Source organism: Cricetulus griseus, chromosome 3 (genome assembly GCF_003668045.3).
Source record: "Cricetulus griseus strain 17A/GY chromosome 3, alternate assembly CriGri-PICRH-1.0, whole genome shotgun sequence".
In the NCBI taxonomy this organism is placed as follows: domain Eukaryota; kingdom Metazoa; phylum Chordata; class Mammalia; order Rodentia; family Cricetidae; genus Cricetulus; species Cricetulus griseus.
The window spans coordinates 281096412-281117770 of record NC_048596.1 but is presented as its reverse complement, the minus strand read 5'-3'; the positions used below and the strand labels follow the sequence as shown (position 1 = coordinate 281117770).

Genomic DNA, 21359 nt, shown 5'->3' with positions numbered 1-21359 from the left:
GTGGTCAGCTTGGTTTGGGTTTGTTTCCTAATTTTAGTTTTTTTTTTCCTGTGATGGCACCTGCTTTTTTAACTGCCCCTAACATCCGAGTACACCCAAGACAGAGACAGCTCAGCCTTGTAAGGATTTCAGAAGTGGTCCCCTCCCCTGTTGTCTGATGTTGGATAGTGTAAAATTTCGTTGTTTTGGAGTTAATAGATTCTTACCTTTGGATGTGGGGCAATGGGTGGGGGAAACATTAGAATCAACTATACATTCTAATGTTTGGCTCTTGTTTTGTGTCTTTCCCCCACCTTCTCTCTCTGATTCCCCTTTGTCCCCCCCCCCCCAAAATTGTTCTGCTTGCAGCTTGCCTATGCCTGTTTAACCATGCTGCGCTGGGACTGCTCCAAGTCCCAGGGTGCCGTGGGGCTGGCTGGTGTCCTGTTGGTTGCACTGTCAGTGGCTGCAGGATTAGGCCTCTGCTCCTTGATCGGGATTTCCTTTAATGCTGCGACAACTCAGGTACTACAGGGCCACTCATTGCTGCCCTCTGGCCAACACTTTTCCCATCCCTGTGTGTCTATCTCACCTGAAGAGTCTTTAAAGCCTTTTCTATGAGGATGCCCTTTCTCTTGTGGGAGGTCTGGCTCAGTGGGTCAGTGTGTTCTGTGGGTTAAAAGCCTAGAGAGCTGGTGGAATGGCTGAGAGAGCAAAGCCAGGCAAACCTGGCCATCTGAGCTCAATCTGTAGAGCCTACATGAAAGGTGGAAAGAGAGAACAGGCCACAAGATTGTCCTTTGACCTGCATACAGTAGGCTGTGGTACACATGTCCACACACACTTCATGTGCATATACACGAACACATGTTAATAACCTTGTGGGTTTTTTTTTGGGGGGGGGGGGCGTCCAGAGATGCTCTTGGTAGCTAGAGACATTCACTTAGAATCATTTATGTCATTCACTGGTTCCCAGAACTCCAGTAGGCATTAGAATCACACTGAGAAAACAAAGATGACTGGGCCCAGTCTTTGTGGGAGCACCATCTTATAATTTGAGCGTTTCTCACTGATGCTGGGTATAGGGATCTCTGGGAACTGTAACTTTAGATATAGCAGGCGTTTCACTTTTAATTCTAAAATAAGTTCTCGTGCCTGGATCTTAGAGGCTTGTGAGAACATCTCTAAGTTATAAATGAAAGATTTTAGGGATGCAAACTATTGGATAAGTACATTGCTCCCTCACCCCCAACTGGCATAAGCTCCCCTTTGGCACCCCTGGGGCACTGGTAGCCATGTTTCCCTGTGAGATTTACCTGCCTAATGCTGCGGTTGCCTGTGTTTGCTGTAGGTTTTGCCATTTCTTGCTCTTGGTGTTGGTGTGGATGACGTCTTCCTCCTGGCACATGCATTCAGTGAAACAGGACAAAATAAAAGGATTCCATTTGAGGTAACAGTAGGAGAAAAGAAGGAAGTTTTGGGGGCACTCAAAGCCTGCTCTCTTCCTTAGGTTTTTTGTTTTTTTTTTTTTCCCCATAGTTTTTCCACCATCTGGTCAGTCTCAGGTCAAATGACACATCACTGTGAGAAAATGCCACGCTCCCTGTTTAGGGTGCCCATGGGAATGTGGGTGTCTTAGCACTGTACCTCATGCTCCTGTGCCATCCTTTCCCAAAGTCCAAGTTTGCTTCTGTGTTTTCTTTGCCTATGAGTTGGCATTTAAGTCGTCATCATCTTTGTTGGGCTTTGTGATTTGGGTGATGGTAACCATGAGGAACACATGACCATGAGGGAGAAATCACCAGGTCCTGGTACTGGGGTCAAGTTGGTTGTGGCCTTTTCTCATTCCTTAGACACAGTACAACCAATACTAGAAATTGCCACAGCGTACTTTAAGGGGTGGCTAGTGTAGGCCTCAGCCCTCAGCACTGTGGTTTGTCTTCCTCAGGACAGGACCGGGGAGTGCCTCAAGCGCACAGGAGCCAGCGTGGCCCTCACCTCCATCAGCAATGTTACTGCCTTCTTCATGGCCGCATTAATCCCGATACCTGCACTTCGAGCATTCTCCCTCCAGGTGAGTTACAGTGCACAGGTCCCCGTGGCTTGGCTATTCAGCTCCTCCTCTCTGCTTTATTTTAGTCCAGCACTTATTTTACAAATCAAGTGCATGCCAGCAGCATTTGGGTCTTGGTGCTGTTGGAGGGTAGGTGCTTCAAAGCATGAGCTGGCACTCCTTCCAAAATAGGTGCCAGGACTCTTTGCTTCCTTAGACCTTGTTCTCCAGGAGCTGTTCGCTTGTGGAATTATACTGTGTAGTTTAGGTCAGCAGGCCCAGGGATGTGCCTTGAAGTCCTCCTTGGCTGGCTCCTGTTTCAAGACTACTTCCCTTCCCTAAACAGCCCCACATCAAGGCCATAGAAGATTGTACTGGTTTGGGCAGATAGGGTGTCGAAACCCTGGGGCAGGCAGTGACGGTCACACTGTATGAAGGTGTGTTGGCCACTTGGCTATATCCTGCAAGGGGCATCTCTGGGGGAATCCTTGTGTCCCCTGCCTTTTTCTTTGTTGGCCTCTGCATTCTATCCCTGTCCTCATTGGTTCCCGACTCCCTTCTTAGGCTGCTTAAGCAATCTTAGAGTGCCTGCTGCCACTCACTGTTTGCAAAGGCTGTGTTGCTGGCCTCAAAACTCTGACAGCCCCTCTCAGCCAGGTCTTCTCATACCCAGGCTATCAATTCCTGGGTGTAAGAGGAACAGCTGTGAGCCATACTTGGTAGTCATAGCAGTTCATAGGAAACCTGAAACCGTCAGAGCAGCGGGCTTTAAGGTGGGTGCTTCATGACATGGTGGAAGTTTTTTAAAGCCTCAGCTGGAGGGAGCACGCGTCTCTCTTTTTCTTAGAGGAGGATGTACAACTCACGAGGTGGCCAGCTACCTGAAAGAAGCCACTTTGATGTATTTGTGTGAAACTATTGTTAGTTATTGCATTCCTTCATGCTCTCCATTCGTCAACAGGTGCTAAGAACTATGACCAGGAAGAGAAGGTGACTACATGTTTGTCACCTAAGTAGAAACAGTCCCCTAGATGTTAGAGCGTCATCCCCTACCAGTAGAGGCCCTACTGTGGGTGAGGTGGGTGCTTCTATGCCTGAGGTGCCAGGCCTCCTTAAAACAGTGAAAGATCTGAGACTGTGAGAAGAACATCTCTTGTCAGTCACAAGCACCTACTCCTGAAAAAAAAAAAGATACCAGAAAGAGGCTTGTTGTTATAAACATTCTATGGAAATGGTTACTGAATGAAGTCAAGTCTGAAACAGAGACATAAGAGAATGAAGATAACCAAGGGTTTGTAATAGGAAAGATAAGAGAAAAGATGCCTGTGGCCTTGATGGTAGCTGACGTTTCAGGAAGCTGTTTTGCACGGGCATGCATCCCCTGCACGCTCTTCTTGTGTCTGCTCTTGCTCCTTGTGTGCAGCTAACTCTGGAATGGAGATGATGGTGCTGGAGTCTTTTAATAAGGGGCCCTCTGTCCATGCTCTCTTCCATTGCCTGTCCCCTCGCTGTGCAACTCCTGCTCGGCTCTGTGTCAGCTCGCTCGCTCGCTCCTTTCCTCTCCCTCACTCTCTGCTCTCCTCTCCTCTCAGTACTGGTGGTTCATCAAGGCAAACTCTCCTCCCTTAATGACACCCCATGGTGTGGGCTCTCCTGGAGGATAGAAAAGCCTTTTAGAAAATCCAGTGCGCTAAGTTCTCCCAAGGTAAGCAAGTACCTTACAGGGACAAAATGAGTACTTTGCATTTTGTGTGTCTGTCATCTGTGGCCACCAACAGCATCCGGAGAGGTTCTGTGCCATAATAAACCAGTGTGACGTTTGAATTTTTTTCCTTGTGAAACTTAGATGAGTTTTTTATTTTCTTTTTCTTTTTCTTTTTTCTTTTTTTTTTTTTTTTTGGCCCTGACTAAATAGTAGCGTTCCTTCTCTCAAAGAAATAGATTGTCTCCTGATCAGCCTTCACTGTGGTGTCTGTTCCTCAGTGAAAATCCCCAGACCAAGACCCTTACTCATTCTAATAATAAAGGTTTGCTTTAAATGTTTATTACTTTGTCCCCTCCTCTCTCTCTCTCTCTGTCTCTCTGTGTGTGTCTCTCTCTCTTTCGTGTCTGAGAGAGAGAAAGAGACTGAGACTGTGTCAGTGTATGGGTGTATGTTCACATATGTATGTACAGATGCCAGAGCAGGACATTAGGTGTCTTCCTCCTTCACTGTCTGACTTGAGAGAGAGTCTCTTGCTGAACCCAAAGCTTATCAGCCATTAGGGCTGGATGGCCAGTAAGCTCTACCCCAATTCTGGGATGACAGGCAGCAGAAGCAGTATTCATCGTTTTATGTAGATACTGGGAATTGGTTGTGTGGGGAGTTGCAACACACATGTCTACTCATACCACATAGGGAACCTATGACAGACCAAAGTACTTACAGGACAGAAATGACTCAAAGGCAGCTGTGTCACCAAAGCCTACCTCAGCATGGGTGACAGACAGCTCACAAAGCTAGGAACCTGGAGCACACTGCACAGCCTGCAGGCAGCTCAACAGGTTGGAGGGTGTCCTTTCCAGGTGACTCCTGCTCTAAACCTCTTCCAGACAGCTGGTTTGGTCTCTTGAGTGTTCTTTGCAGCACAGTTGTCTGAAAGCCTTCTTTGTAGCTTGGCTCTGATTACTCTGGCAGGGAAGGGCCTAGTGAATCTGATCAGTTTCAGGGACTTCCTGGAGCTGTTTTGAATTGTTTACCTTCCTGTTTCAAGAGCTTCCAGCAGGATAGAATGTACCTCTGTTCTGGAGGAAGCTGTTACACAGCAGAATTTGAAATCACACCCTCAGGTTTTCAGAGTGACTGCTCTTACCTACTGGGCATTCTCCCTATCCTCCCCCCCCACACACACACCCCTTTCATTTGTGAACCCAGGACCCCGCAAAGAAGTAGTCTACCACTGATCTCCCCCCATGCCAGTGACAGGTTTTAGGTTAGGGTCCTGCCACAGGTGTCTGTGGTGGGGCACTATAGATTCTTTGTGGGTAGGGACCGCTTCTCTAAGCAGAGTAACTGGATTCAATCTACAGCCAAGATCATTCCCTGACTTAGATTCTATGACTAAGAATTCCTTTTTGTTGTTTGAAGCTTTCCATCTTCCTTTGCAGAGGCCAGTCTGCCTTGAGAAATCCTTGCTAGTCACTTTTAAGGTTTTGATACCCATGGTGTGTGTGTGGGGGGGGGGGGTGTTAGCATTCATTTTCATTGCAGGAAATGGTTCCCCCCTAAATATGTAACATGCCATCAAAAAAAGAGGTTAGGAGGTACATTGCTGTGGGCTCTAACCCTTCTACTGCCATCTGAGAGTGAGCAAAGACAGCTGCCCGTCAGGCTTTTTGATGCTTGTTGCTGGGGCAGCACCTGCTGTCTGTGTGCTTGTGGGCTTAGTGGCTCAGGGTCTCTGCCCTCACCCTTGAGCGATGCCTAGGGCTTATCTCTGCATCCCACTCCTGAGCTGTAAACATGACTGGAATTAAAAAGGCTAATAGGATTCAGCCCCAGCATGACTGATTTCATGGAAAATCTCCTAGAGTCTTACTTTTCCCAGCATTCCCTGAATCTAATTGGTCAGCAGTCCACACCTAGTATGAGTATGCTGTTTCAGGAAGTCACCATCCCCACGGGTGGCAGCAAGAGCATCCAAACGGGTTAGGACGAGGACTTTACATCAAATCTCCATTTGAATCTGATTGGCTGGGAAGCCTCAGGCTTTGTAGGTAATCTGTTCTGTCTGAGGCAAACTGTCCACATCCTAGATACTGTGGGAATGCGGTTGGTGCATACTGACAGCCTGGCGCCCCCACCCCCACCCCCCATCACCTGTCTTAGAACTTGAGTAGCTTGAATCAAGCATCTTGTCTCTTCCGTGTTCCCCCTGGACCCTATTTTCATCTTCTGAATCCTTCTCAGGAAGCCTTCCTGGATCAGTCACTCTTTCTGTCCACCCCCAATCCAGAAGCTCTCACCCCCCTGAGCTGCTGGGGACCTGCTTTTTAAAAAGGAACAGCCTTGGGGGTGATTTATTTGATCTCCACGGGAAGTCTTACCTTAGGTCTCTTTGCTTCTCCAGCATCCAGCACAGACTAGACTTTTAAAGACAAGGGAGGTATCTCCTAGAGAGTGTGTCCAGTCATAGTAGTGGCAGGGAACTTGTCACACACATGGGCTGCTTCTTGAGGAAGCCTTCAGAGTCCTGCGTGTGCATTTGAGCTGTAGCTAACCTGTTCTGTTGGAATTGATGAATTGATGAAGTCCTTTTAAAAATCATCTCAGGAGAGAATTGCCCATTTTATGGCTCAGTAGACTTAACGGGGAACTCTTTATTAAAGGACACCTCTGCAAGCTTGCTGTTTCACCTGGAGCATAAACCATAGTCCCTTCAAAAAGCCCTTTGTGAAGAATCTCTTGGTTTTTAGTTCTTGGTACCAGCAATAGCCAGGACTCTTCTTCCCCCCGCACCCCATACCCCCATCCATCTCCCCATTTTGAGGTCACAGAAACTGTCCTTTGAAAGCTCTACCAGAAGGTTTTGCTTTTTAAACAAATTTCTGATTATTTCTTGGCTATTTAGCATTCCCCTTCCATTTTTCTTGTCTGCTTCTTGTCCACTTCTCAGAACAGGCCTGCTGCCCTTAGATGTCCTGTCGGTTTTGCCTAATAACAGCCCAATTTTGCAATTTTTACTGTGTCAGCAGGAGATTTGCCCGGGTGCTGCAAAACCTAACCCTGTGTTTATTCTAGGTTATAGAGTGGCTTTTGAATCCATGCTTACTTATTCTACAGACTATAATCACACACAGGAATTTCTTTCTGCTTAACTCTCCTTGACCTTGGCTGTTACTCACTAGCACACCCCACAAGCTGCTCCTGAGGCTGTTTGGATTGTGCCTATTAAAAACCTCAGGGGACATGTGTGAAATTTTATTTCATGTTTTAAAGGTGGCACATTGATAGACTTGATCTACTTTTTATATACAGATTATTAATCAGGGTTGTGGGAACTCTTAGAAATGTCCTAGAAGGGAAAAATGTTTCTTTTTTTGGTTTTGAAGTAAAATATCTCAAGTCTTTTCTTTGCCTGGCTTTGTAGATGGGGATCTGGTTAGGTTAGTAAGTAAGCAGTGGTTTCTCTCCAACCTGTATAACTTCTGGGGTTCTTCCATTTCATTGACACACAGCCTCTTAATGGTGGAATGAGAAGAGGGAGATACTCGGCTGTCTGCTGGCTCTGCTTCTCTAGGAAGCAGAAGGTTGTTGAGAGAGGAGTGTCTGAAATATCTTTGAGTGGGCTACTGGGGAGATGGCCCAGTGGTTAAGAGCACCGCCTGCTCTATCAGGGCACCCAGGTTCTCTTCCCAGTACCCACATCTCAACTCAGGACTGTTTGTAACTCTGGTCCCGGGGATCTGTCACCCTCTCTGGCCTCTGGGGGCACTGCATGTACATGGTGCCCGTACTCTCAGGCAAACACACACATAAAATTTGCTAATGACTAGGAGTGGTGTTGATTGCATCCATTGTTTTTCTGCTCCAGGCTGCGGTAGTAGTGGTGTTCAATTTTGCGATGGTGCTGCTCATTTTTCCTGCGATTCTCAGTATGGATTTATATAGACGAGAAGACAGAAGATTGGATATTTTCTGCTGTTTCACAAGGTGTGTTTTTCAGGGTCCTGGGGCCTTTATTGGGCATACAGAAAGACTGTTTAGAGAACGCTTCCAGTCTCTGGGCTTCTTCTGAAGGAAATGTAGCTAACAGGGTTTGGGCTGGTGTGATGGGGGCAGGGAAGGGTATTAGGCACATGTGAGCTCCCACACTTCACCCTCCCCCAACTGAATATGCCCCGAAACCTCCCCTAGAGATTCTGCTGCACGTGGTCTTTTCTGTTATCATGAACTGTGTTTGTTCAGGACTGTTTGGTAGCCTTTTGGAGCAGAGGGATGCTGAAAACCACCTGTTTAGAAACACAGGGTGGTGGATTTTGTTTCTAGATTTTTTGTTTGTTTGGTTTTTTAAGTTCTTTGGAGTTGTGCTTGGGGGTGGGGGGGGGGCTTATCATTTCAGGATCAATAGCCATGCCTTTGGCTTCGACTTGATCACATCTGTGTCCTGAACAGTCAGGTGATGGTTGCATAGAAACAGTACACGCTCCTCTCCCAAGCCAGTGATGTCAGTGGATAGCATCAGTCCTCAGTAGAAGTGAAAGCCTGAAATGAAAGCCCGCTCTCTCTGTCATGGCCACACACTGCAATGCGCTTCTCTCTTTTGTCTTTCAGTCCCTGTGTCAGCAGGGTGATTCAGGTTGAACCACAGGCCTACACAGAGCCTCACAGTAACACCCGTTACAGCCCTCCACCCCCCTACAGCAGCCATAGCTTCGCCCATGAAACACACATCACCATGCAGTCCACTGTTCAGCTCCGCACAGAGTACGACCCTCATACGCATGTGTACTACACCACCGCCGAGCCAAGATCCGAGATCTCTGTACAGCCAGTCACCGTCACCCAGGACACCCTCAGCTGTCAGAGCCCTGAGAGCACCAGCTCCACCAGGGACCTGCTTTCCCAGTTCTCAGACTCCAGCCTTCACTGTCTCGAGCCCCCCTGCACCAAGTGGACACTCTCTTCGTTTGCAGAGAAGCACTATGCTCCCTTCCTCTTGAAACCCAAAGCCAAGGTAACGTTCTGCCGTGTATGGCCTCCTGCCTTGAAAAATATGTGAACCGTTGGCACCTGTGGGTGCCTTCATCATGGGTGTATGCTGTTCAGGACAGGCACCCCAGAGTCAGACTACAAATTCTAAGGGCCACTTCAGTGAGCATAGTCCTACCTGGGGAGGCTCCATGTAACAGACATTACTGTGAATATAAATGAGGGCCTCACTTTATATACATTTTTATTCTTTGTGAGATTGCTTAAAAAGGCAGTTTGGCATGGTTTATGTTTTTCCCTCTGGGAGACTGACCCCTGGCTTGCCATGCTAAGTCTGGGCTGTTGATGCAAAAAGGGGTAAAGGAAGCAGTTGGTGCTGTTACTGGAGGAATCAGGGTTGTCATCCCGTGCCCTTCTCTCTGTTGCAGGTTGTAGTAATCCTCCTTTTCCTGGGCTTGCTGGGGGTCAGCCTTTATGGGACCACACGTGTCAGAGACGGGCTAGACCTCACGGACATTGTTCCCCGGGAAACCAGAGAATATGACTTCATTGCTGCACAGTTCAAGTACTTTTCTTTCTACAACATGTATATAGTCACCCAGAAAGCAGACTACCCAAATATCCAGCACCTGCTTTATGACCTTCATAAGAGTTTCAGTAATGTGAAGTATGTCATGCTGGAAGAGAACAAGCAACTTCCCCAGATGTGGCTGCACTACTTCAGAGACTGGCTCCAAGGTAGGGCCTGCGGCAGGCTGCTGCCCTCCAATCACACTCCCGTCTCACCCGTAGTGATTCCCTCCTGCCCAGCATGTGAAAGTGTTCCATCATAATGGAGCAGCTTTAACTTCTCTCTCTGTGTGTGTGTATGTGTATCATGTGTTTCTCTGGTCCCTGAGGTCAGAAGACGGTATTGGAGACCTTGGAACAGGAGTTGTGGGTGCTGGGAACCAAGCCCAGGTCCTCTGTAAGAGCAACAAGTGATCTTAACTTCTGGGTGCTTCTGTCTCTGCAGCCTGATTTGTAGAAAGCCCATTTCTGTGGCAGTTTCCCAGCTCTGGCTTAAAAAAACTTGCAACTGTATGAGCAAGAGCCTTCTGTTAACACATTTGTAAACACACGTTGGGGAAAGATAGTAGAAAATTGGGAACCTGGAGGGTTTATTTGCTCTCTTCTTTTTGGATGATAGCTAGTTTGGCCACCAAGTGAAATTGGAGTCTTTGGTGGGATTTCTGAGCTGTCTACTAAATTATAGCCTGCTGTAAACAGTGGATTTGGGGTCAGCCATTGCATATTTTGAACATCTTTTAGATTCTTATTCATATACTTTGGATTCATAGCAAATTTGAGTGGAAGGTGAAGAAATTGCTCACTCTCACCCAGGCCTTCCTTCCCCGTGTGTCAACATCCTGACACTAAATTGGTGTGTGTGTGTGTGTGTGTGTGTGTGTGTGTGTGTGTGTGTGTGTGTGTGTGTTCGTGCACGCATGCATCACTGTTCACATTGACCTTTGACACCATTATCTTCCAAAGAGCTTCATAGGTTTCAACAGTCCTTCCATTTGGTGACAATCTTAGAAATGCTTACCCATATCCTGCTGTCTCATGAAGGGGCAAAGCCTGCGTCTCCCCTGTTCCCATTTTACCTATTGATTTCTGTGTGAGGGTGTCCAGGTGCATACCGCGATGTGCATACTGAGGCCAGAAGGTAGCTTTCCCGTTTCCACCATGTGGGTCCTGGGCATGGAACTCAGGTCCTCAAGTTTGGTACAAGCGCCTTTTACCCTTAGACACATCTCTAGGAAGTATTATTAGTCAGCTGGAGAAAAATGTAAAATGGGCTAAATTTTGCTCGTAACTGGTGACTGACTGAGAATATAAACATGTGTATTCAGTGGTTCCCAGAACATCTGTTAATGTTGACACACGGAAAGCACAGTAGACAATCAAGACCATTATCCCCACAATTCAAACAAAATTGCTTTTATTGGAGCACCCCAAATAATTACAACTTCAGCATTTGTTGGCTTAGATTATCCCAGTGGCTGTCTTAATTCCCCACTTAATTAGGCTTATTTAAACACATATTTAAGTGTCTTTTTGTCTTTTTTTTTTTTTTTTTTGCCTTTTTTTTGCCTTTTTTGTCTTAAGTCAGTACTCTTGCATGTAAAGATCAGGCATCCAGTTTCCCTATGAGTCTGCATTAGGTGGCAAACAGCTTGATTTGATGGGAATTGGCGTGGAGCAGTGTTTAGAATTTGCTCATACATGTGTGCCAGGTCCAACTTTGTTTGGGGAGGGGGAGAAAGTATAATTTTATTTATAATTTTATTGTTACAGCCCAGGAGATCACCCCAAGTTTTACTCTCTACACTCGGTTCTCAATGCATTATTTTTTAAGTAGTGAATTAACAAAGAGCCAAACAGTTGCCAGTCTCTGTTTTTCACCCCCACCCCCACCCCCACCCCAGCCCAACACACACACATTGACCAAAGACATGCAAATAACTTGCCACAAATGACAAAGAGGTCTGCTGTGCGGAGTGGAGGCGGGTGTTGTAGCAGGAGCTCTCCAGTGTCTTCAGTCAGTGTCTTCCCTATGGTGAGGTAGACTGGCGTTTGGAAGGGTAGAACAGACCCTGTCTCTAGGCAGCTTGAAGGCTGGTCTTCTTAAGACAGTATTAGAGACAGTCTCTAGGTAAGACCCCAAAACATTCAGATGCGTAGATTTCTGTATATTTGGACTACTATTTGATTGCTGAGCAAGCAGTACCCAGCCAAACTGTTAGGTCAGTGCATGCTAAGATGTCAGAATCCCCCAAAGCCGTGGAGCTGTGATGCATTGGTGGGTGCCCAGAGCACTGTTCACAGACACCAGTGCTCTTCGCTCCTGAGGCATTTTTCAGGCCTGCTGAGTGGTTGCTGGGTTCCTGAACATCTCTTTGGATGAAGCAGTTCTTGCATCGTCATCCCTTCCGGATACTTGTGTGTAGTGTTGAAGTCTTCTCTGCTATGCCATCTCACTGGTTACCACTCCACTTTGTTTTTTTCATTCCTAAAACACACGCCATTTTGAAAAAGTCAGTCCTGAGGTAGAAGCCAGGACAACACTCTACCTTTGAGATATACCCCAGCTCTCCTAGGACATCTGTGAACATGCACAGAAAGGAGGTAAAGCTAGAGGTGACATGTAACTGCATCGCGTGCAGGTGGCATTTGTTTTTAATTCATACCGAGTTACACAAACGAAGTAGATTATCATTTCACTTCCAGGGGTTTGTATATTTGGGTAACTCCTGTAGCGTAGACTAATAATTTTCTGTGTAAAATGTTTCTAGTAAGAGGAACTGCAGCTGAAATGTAAGGTTTCCCTATAAACTGTTGGAATGTACATGTCAGCCAGGGGACAAGTGCTTGCTGTCCAGCCCATGGTAGTTGAGATTTTCAGTAGTTAGTCAAAAATAACTGAACTAGTTGTGAAAGAACTCAACTACTCATAAAGTCAGTAACTGTAGCCAGCATTCGGGGCCAGCGTTGTCGGAAATGTGTTCTGAATTGGCTGCAGGGCAGACCTCGCAGCTCTGATCTTTGCCTTCCCTAGATAATGCAGAGGTTTCTTGTACAGGAAGCTGGTCTCAAACTCACAGAGATCCGCCTGCCTCTGCCTCCCGAGTGCTGGGAGTAAAGGTGTGTGCCACCAACGCCTGAAATACTTTTTTTTTTTTTTTTTTTGGTTTTTTGAGACAGGGTTTCTCTGTGGCAGAAGTCTCTCTGTGTGAACACACTTCCACAAATGCCCTTGGTTACCTGCTTTGGCACCAAATGCTGCTGGTAGCTGGGCTAAGTCACTGGTTATTATCCACACATTTGGCGACTCTTCGGAACAGCACACTGCTCTCAGAGTGGGCTTCCACAGTGAATAATACATGTGGAGTCTGGCTTTGGGCTGCCTGGGTTCAAAGCTTAGCTCTGACCTTAATCTTTCCAGGTCTCAGTTCTTTCATCTGTAGAATGGGAATGATAATGCTAATGATTTCTTAGGAGGTAAGCATTAGAACTGACCCAGTACTGTGGAGGGTGGACTGCCTGGAGTAGCTCCCCCACCCCCTCACCAACCCCAGCACTAAGCCAAGAGGAAGGTTAGAGCCACACAGGCCTGGAGTCATAAAAGCTCTCCTCTCTCCTGGCTTGGCAAACAGACCAGGCCCCTTGTAGGGGGTTGGGGAGTGGTTGTCCTCCTCTGTTTATTTTTTTTCCAGAATGGGTGCGGGGCAGGGCTTTGGGTCATAAAATAACATCTGCTCAGTGCTGCCGGTGCAAACCTTACTGTGAAAAAGTCTCTGAGAATGGAGGTTGCCACGCTGGTGGTCCCTCTGCCTGCCTCCCCCAACCCCTGAAGTACAGGGCCCAAGGGTGATCCAGTCGGAGGGAGGCTTTTGTTTTAAGGGCAGCCCTGCCTCCTGCTCCCCAACCCCAAACCCCTCACCAAGCTAAGCATTCTCAGAACATGTATTTTGTTATTTAGTTCGTTTTTGTTTTGAAGTCCCCCTAGTCATGTCCTGAAATGGATGGAATAAAACGCAGGCATGGATAGGGATCTGCTGAGCACCTGGGACTTAGGGGAATCTATTTGGGAGGTAACTGAGGAGCAGAGCTGGTGGGGGTGTTGGGGAGAGTGCCTTCCAGGCAGTGCTCAGACCCTAAGGCTGGGTCACCAGGGCCCTGTTTTCTCGTCCAGCATGCTTATCTCTTTACAGCTGTAGCCAAAGTGTCAGGTCTGTAATGATGGTTTTGATTACAGAGGGCCAAGCCCAGCTGTGTGTGTGGTGAGCTGGTGGGCTCACCCATCCCCCAAGCCCAGAAAGCCCCCCTCCCCCAGGGCTTGTGGTTTGTCATCTGTTCTCACAGAGCCTCCTTGTATTGGCCTGTGGCTTCCTGTTCTCAAACAGATCCAAATTTGCCATGTGAGGTATTTCCCCATGCTCTTCCTCTGCACACCCCTCCACTTGGAGGGAAGGGTGACAGAGAGTATGAGAACAGAATAGGTGTTGGCTGCGATCTTTACACAAACTGGCAGCGGATCCCATAGCTTGTATTAGCTGCACAAGTCACACAGATGGGTCAGATTGACAGTCCTGTTCACTTGCCCTGGCTCCAGGGCAAGCTGCTGTTGGAAGTTCGGAGCCTGAATGGGATTTTACTTCTCTTGGTGAAATTTCTGGTCCTGTTGAGGAACTCCTGACATAGCTCCCTCTGCAGCATAAAATGGTTAATAGGTGTATAGTGTGTGTCTTTCTCTTCTCCCTAGAGTAGTTGGGAAGTTCTTTTAAAAAGGAGAGTTGAGGTAGCCGTGGTGGAGCTCACCTTTATTGGGGCTGGGGGAGGCAGAGACAGGTGGATTTCTGTTAGTTCCAGGCCAGCCTGGTCTACATAGTGAGATCTAGGTGTAGGCCAGGCAGGGATACATAGTGAGACCTTGTCTCAAAAACAATTTGATTTTTCTTTTTACTTTATTTTTTTAGACAGGATCATTCTATATAGCTCTGGCTGTCCTGGGATTCACTATATAGACCAGGCTGGCCTTTGAACTCACAGAGATCCACCTGCCTCTGCTTCCTGAGTTCCTTTCTATGTATGTGCATGTGAGTGTGTGTGCTTGCGCCCTCAGAGGCCAGAAGAAGGCATTGTCTCTGGAGTTTGAGTTACAGGCAGTTGTGTGCCTTCCAAAGTGGGTTCTGGGATCTGAACTCGGATTTTCTGGAAGAATAGCAAGTAATCTAAGCCAGCTATCCAGCTCCTGGATTTTTGCTCCTTAGTTTAGGTAAATTGTGTGTGTGTTTTCTTCTCCCCTCTGAGCCAAGATTGATTAGTGCTGTATAGTCTTTTCTTAAGTGAGAGAAAGTTAAGTCCCCCGGCCTGCCCACTGTTGTCGGTGTAATCCCTCAGGACAGGCCTCTTGGTCCAGGTTTTAATGTGTTGCACATGTTTCCTGTTTCCAGGACTTCAAGATGCATTTGACAGTGACTGGGAAACTGGGAGGATCATGCCAAACAATTACAAAAATGGATCGGACGATGGGGTCCTCGCCTACAAACTCCTGGTGCAGACTGGCAGCAGAGACAAGCCCATCGATATCAGTCAGGTATTTCCACTGTGCCAGGGCTCTGTGTACAACAACTTCTAGGCAGCTAACCCAGGTCAATTGGACTGTGTGTGATCCCAGTTTGTGTCCCATGAGGATCTGAAGAGATAGGAGATGGTCACTTTGTAGTGACCTCAAGTTAGCCAGAAAGCTTTCCTTTCCCTTCTTGTCAAGTGACAGGACAAGTGTTGCCTCTTAACACAATCACAGTGAGCAAAAAATACAGTGTTGACAGTGCAGACTTTTCCCAGTGACTCATACTGGGCTTTCAGAGTTTAATACTCATTACTGTGGTGTATCCAGACATGGGACAGTGGATTTGTTGGGTAACAGTCATTTGAACAGAGGTTAGGTAGGTGGGTGGCTTAGAAGATCAGAGAGGTCACTTGATGGTGGAAGGATATATTTGTTTTTAAAGCTTTGGGGCCAGCTTGGTCCCAAGAGTAGGTGCTGAGTACAGGCAGCTTTCTGTGGCCTGATTATAGCAAACAGAAGCATCCACCCTCCCCACACTGTTCAGCCCTTGGTAATGAGAGCTGTTCTTTTTTGGTAGTATTATGCATTTGAAGCGTTTGGACTCTAGCATATCCCCTTTGGTTTCCTCAGGCATGTTCAGGGGTATCTTTGCACACTGGATTTGGAGTGAGTCCTAGGCCTCTTGGCTCTTAGTAGTTTGCTTTCTGTATCTTCAGGCAGAAAACATCAAGTCAGTGATGTCCTCAGCAGCTCTGTGTATTGTCTTCTCCCTTCTGCTGGCATTAAAGGTGACAGATTCACCAAGTGCGTCATCCAGCAATTGTGAAGTGTGGCGTTTGGTGCTTTAGAGTGACGTGCCGTGGGCTGTCACGTCTGACAAGGGTATGGCAGACCAGCCTGCCTGCGAGGGTAGCAGAGAAGAACTGCATTAGACTTAGGGACCAGGGAGTCTGTGGGATGCCTGTGGTGGGGCTAGGCACCAAGATGCCATTTCCTCTCCCGGGAGAAAGGAGAGTGTGCTGCGTGCACGGAGGCCAGGAGCTGTGCTATGTAATTCCAGAGACAGTCTGAGGACCTGCAGTTGCTAGAGATCCCTGGATTAATTGAATCCAGATCCCTGCCGTCTACTTCTCTCCATCTCTTCCACACTCTTTATTCCTCCACTCTTTCTCTGTGAACTGCTGTCACTGGTGTTTTTCATTTTGTTAAAAAAGACCAAACGTTGGAAGGAGGCCTGGATCTAAAGTAAACAGGAAATTTTTTTTCGGTGTATCTACCATATTTATAACCCACACTCTTGTCTCATAGTGTCTTTGACCCAAGCAAAGCCCACAAGACCTACTGTGATATGGCCACTGAATCTGATCAGGGCTCAGAAGTATGATTACTTAGAAGATCCCTGGCTTTGCATCATTGTCTTCTTTCTGGCAGTGGGCAGGTCATCGGAGGCTGTGTTAGCAAAATTTATACAGATGTTGTTTTATTTTATAGCTCCCCTCCATTTACTGGGTGGTATTTCCTTCAGTGTTAACAACAGAGGTTAACTGCACACAGACGTGGATGGGGATGCTTGCCAGGTTTCCCCCCTGCCCCTCCTATAAATATGTTTTTCCAGATTGTTCATTACCCGCCTTGGCTGCAGACAGTCTCTTTTAGCATTCAGATTTAATTGGTTCAGTCGATTCCTGGGCCATCTGCAGAACTGTGTGTTTGCTGTAAACACACTGGTGATTGCAGCCCCCAATAAGTGCATTTTGAAAGACATCAAAGGTATTCTTGTGAGACTTGGGGCACTGTCAAGCCATCGGCATTCTACTGTTTGCTGGAAATGTGGGTACAAAGCCTTGCTCTCCCAGCAGGAGTGTGTTTACCCCACAGCCCGCTCTGAATGACCTCTGTTCTTCCCGTTTTGTAGTTGACTAAACAGCGGCTGGTGGATGCAGATGGCATCATTAACCCCAGCGCTTTCTACATCTACCTGACGGCTTGGGTCAGCAACGACCCTGTAGCTTACGCTGCCTCCCAGGCCAACATCCGGCCTCACCGACCAGAATGGGTCCACGACAAAGCCGACTACATGCCAGAGACCAGGCTGAGAAGTAAGTAGCAGTCTATCTGGAGAGACTGGGAGCTCTCAGAGGCCCCTTTAGTTGCAGCCTGGAGCTCAGCAATGGCCTCATTCGTTGACACTACCCAGGGTTCAAAAGTGTAAATAGAACAATATATTTCTTTTAGTTTAAAACTCTGGGAGACAGATGAGGATGTGTAATGGAATACAGCCCTGCACTCTCGCTTTGAGAAATAATCGTTCCTAACCCTCCTTTTGTAGCTTTAACTCCAGACGTTTCTCCTGATGCCAGCTGTTCCATGTGAAAGTTGGGGACGCCTCCACATTGAGTGTTATTTTACTATTGCTGAGTTTTATCGCTAGGGATTATGTGTTTATCTTAACTTTGTCAACTCTGGTGTTGAAGGGATTTTTGGCATGTTGGGTCATTTCTATAAGCCACCAAGCACCTGTGCTCTGTCAGAGCTGTTTAAACTGGAGAAGAAAAGTCTGTATACATCAGTGTTCTCCTCTTCCCTTCACCTCTAAGCCTAGGGTTTGAAAGGTGGCTCTGTGCGGATTTAGTTTGCATTTATGTTGGAGATGTTAGTAGCAGCATGTGCCTCGGATATTGGGCCAAGAGAAGACATGGGAAAGAAGACGGGTCCCTTTGCTCACAGGGCAGGCAGCAGTCTGAACTCCCCTGTACCAACCCCCAGAGACTGGTGGCAAGCAGCCAAGGCTTGTCTTAATGAAAATTTATAGTTGAGATTATAATAGGGCAAATCATGTTTAGCAAGTCAACTGAATGACCCCAAAGGGTGTGGAACACACAAGGGCAGTAAGTAAATGCCTGTTATGTGAGGATTTCTTCCCCTCTTGCTGAAGACTTAGCATTCCATTAGAAAAGCAGGGAAGGTTTGAGTTGTTAGGTCACTAAAGGACAAGAGAGTAAAGTGCCCTTTCTTCGAGGCAAGACTCTGGGATTATTTTGGTTAAGGTGAGCAAATTGAAAATGGATACAAAAAGCATTTCAACATTTACGTCTTACGGCATTTATAGTTCTTGAAAATGGTAGTTGCTTCTGGCTAAACGGCATTTATAGTTCTTGAAAATGGTAGTTGCTTCTGGCTTAAACTCACACACACAGATCGCAGAGGCCTACCACTGCACACCTCACTCTTACTCCCTCACTACCACCAAATACAAATCCAAGGGTTGATTCTGGGCTCAGGAGATAGCCCAATGGGTAGTGAGCTTGCCACACAAGCATGAGGACTGGGTTTGAATCCCCAGAACCCACATAAAGCTGGGTGTGGTAGCGTATCTGTAATCCTAGTACGTAAGGCAAGATGGCGGGGTGGAGAGGGGGAGATGGGAAATATTCCTGGGAGCTCCGGGGCTAGCTAGCCTGGAATGCGCAATGGCAAACAGCAAGAGACTTTTCACTAAGACAGTAGAAGAAGGTTGGGTTCCAAGGTCGTCCTCTGACCTCCACACATGTGCCTGAATGAATTATCTCGCGTGTGTGCTTGTGCACACAACCACACACAGTGAAAACAATGGATTGTAAGTGAGAAATCTTAAACAAGCTCCAACTGTGTGTAAAGGCCCAGAATCACTTGTTTATCCTTTTTTTTTTTTGGAAGAAAGGTAATGAGTGAACTTGTGGGACATCGTTGGATGAACTTGTGGGAGTTGGGACAAGGAGGCTCTTCACGGAGGGCCCTCACTCACTTCACTTGTGCTTTGTCCAGTCCCAGCAGCGGAGCCCATTGAGTATGCTCAGTTCCCTTTCTACCTCAACGGCCTGCGAGACACCTCGGACTTTGTGGAAGCCATTGAAAAAGTGAGAGTCATCTGTAACAACTACACGAGCTTAGGGCTGTCCAGCTATCCCAACGGCTACCCCTTCCTCTTCTGGGAGCAGTACATCAGCCTGCGACACTGGCTGCTGCTAGCCATCAGTGTGGTGCTGGCCTGCACGTTTCTAGTGTGTGCGGTCTTCCTGCTGAACCCCTGGACGGCTGGGATCATTGTGAGTTTACTATAAGGGTCTTTATGGAAGTCAGATTCCTTTCGGCATAGCTCTTTCTGCAGCCGGGAAGTTTTGTTTATGTCTGGGCCTTTGGAGGGGGAGAGTATAGATTGCATCATCTGTAAGATATTTATTCTACTGGAGGTGGTGAGGTTCATGGGGAAGGTAGAGCCTCTAATGGCCGGAATCTGTGTCCCTCTCACACAGCATTAAAATGTGCATGTGTAAGGTAGGAGGCTTTGTGAGCACACTGCATAAAGGCACTAAAATCTTAGTAAAGAAAAATAACCAATGCATAACTAATTTTCCAATTCTAAAGTCTTATTTTGTGGCCTCGTACTACCCAGTCCTGATAATGTGTGGCGGGTTCTTCTGTGCGTTATGGGGAAGCATGCACAGAGAAGTTCAGGCAGATGCAGGGGCCGGGATGACATGTGGGCTCTTTGTGCATGGTGTTTGCTGTAACTAAGCTGCCTCTCATAGCCAGTTTGGAGCATCTTTCCTCCAAACTACCTTCAGATTTGAAGTGAGTCTCGTGTAGCCTGAAATCCTGGCATTGTTTAAGTTCCACAAACTGTGGTATAGCCTTTAAAACGCCAGAATTATAAAAACAGGTTTTGTTTCTCTGGTGAGTCTGGGTGACAGGTACATGAAAGGTAAATGTTTAGTCTGCAGAAGCCTTCACAGCACTTAAGCCATGGATGGTGTCCATCTTTCACCGTTCTCCCCAGCCTCTGCCACCACCCACCGCTCTATCCCCAAGCAGGAAAGGTGGTTTTCTTTCCTTCCTTCATGTGGGGGAGGTTCACACAAGAACCTCTTTGGTTGTGAACCAGTTCTCTCCTCCTTGGCCCAAGAAACTCCGAAGTCTCCCTTACTGTTCTCCACACAATTTTACAAGAAAGATGAAAGGCTCTGATGCCTTTCCTTAAACCCAAGGGTCTGTCCGCTATGTGGATCCCAGCTGCTTCCCATCTCTTAAAAGCACAAAGGCCCCGGTAACCTAACACATGTCTGCCAGTGGCCTAGCCCCAGTCTCTTCCTTTAGTCTGTAGGCTCTCCAACCAAAGCACAGTTCCTTTACCCTGTCAGCTTTCTTTAGGCTGCAGCCTCTAACAATGAAAAACACTGCAATATGAACTTAAGGAGTTGTAGGACACTTTATGGTGTTTTTAAGGTTAAAGCCTTGTTGTGACCTGAAGTTGTCTTAGTTATTGGCTCTGGAACCCCTGCGTACCAGGTCCCCCGAGGCTCAAGTTGGGTATATTAAGGCAGTAGTACTGAATTCGAGTGCGGCCTGTGTGCATTCCCCCTCCCCGACCCCTGTTTTCTATCACTCTGAATTATCTCTAGTATGTAGGGAGAAACCCTGATTAGAGGTACCGTTGACCACACCCAAAAACCTACACTAGTAACTGTGTTTCTGATGAAATAGACATGGGAAAAGACTAGACTCTGATAGTGTACCTCTTCATAGATGGCTCCAGGGTGTGGTCCCTTCCTCTTTTTCCCTTTCTAGGGTAGGAATATTAGAAAAATAATTTGCTAAGAGTACTAAACTGACGAATAGGAAGATAGCTAGGTGATTAAAGCACTTGCTGCCCAGCACAGTTGGGTGTGGTGATGTGTGACTATCGGGGCAGAAATAGGAGGTCTGACCAGCCAGGCCTGATCAGTGAGCTTCAGGTCTCAATGAGAGAACCTGTCTCCTCAGCGGAGGCTCCAGAGAACACACCATACTTTACTTCTAGCTTCCACACGTACACACACACACACACACACACACACACACACACACACACACACCTAAACTTTGCCTTCGCAAACACCTGTTTTAGCCTGACAGTAAGTGGTCCTAACATCTCCCTTCCAGCAGGAGGCTGAAATGTGCAGTAGTCCAGAGGTAAAGGAAGTCAGTACTTTCTCATGGTATGTAGGTGACAGGTGTATTGTTGTTCTCTAACTCAAACAAAACAAAGCCACATTGGGATTGCTGATTTGCACCGTTTGCCACTCCTGGCTACCTTGTGCCAATTTAACTAATTGTCGTGTGCTTTCTTCAAGGTCATGGTCCTGGCTTTGATGACAGTTGAGCTCTTCGGCATGATGGGCCTCATTGGAATCAAGCTGAGTGCTGTGCCTGTGGTCATCCTGATTGCTTCTGTCGGCATTGGAGTGGAGTTCACCGTCCACGTGGCTTTGGTATGGGAGGTCCTTAGGGGAAATTGACTGACAGGGCAAAGGGACCAGGGAATGTTTTAGGGGTTCTTTGTTTGTTTGTTTGTTTTGTTTGTTTGTTTGTTTTAGGGGTTCTTAATCTCTTGGGGAGTCCTAGATAAGAGACATGTAGAGTAAAAATGACTGCAAACCACCTCATTGTGTCAGGACTCTAAGGACTCAGCACATTAATACTGTGTTTTGACTGGTAGCACT

General features: G+C 47.1%; 1 protein-coding gene across 4 annotated transcripts in view; it reads left to right on the top strand.

Moving 5' to 3' along the window:
- Ptch1 (patched 1) overlaps positions 1–21359 on the top strand; it is a 58643-nt gene that overhangs the window by 25607 nt on the left and 11677 nt on the right. For 3 of the 4 annotated variants that reach the window (XM_027409656.1, XM_027409657.2, XM_027409658.2), the window contains 10 exons: positions 349–504; positions 1331–1429; positions 1928–2053; positions 7606–7724; positions 8346–8748; positions 9152–9461; positions 14723–14865; positions 16757–16940; positions 18646–18926; positions 20991–21128. In XM_027409656.1, coding sequence (XP_027265457.1) covers positions 349–504; positions 1331–1429; positions 1928–2053; positions 7606–7724; positions 8346–8748; positions 9152–9461; positions 14723–14865; positions 16757–16940; positions 18646–18926; positions 20991–21128 — 1959 coding nt within the window. The remainder of the gene's footprint in view (positions 1–348; positions 505–1330; positions 1430–1927; positions 2054–7605; positions 7725–8345; positions 8749–9151; positions 9462–14722; positions 14866–16756; positions 16941–18645; positions 18927–20990; positions 21129–21359) is intronic. The other variant, XM_035443040.1, reaches the window with a different exon arrangement.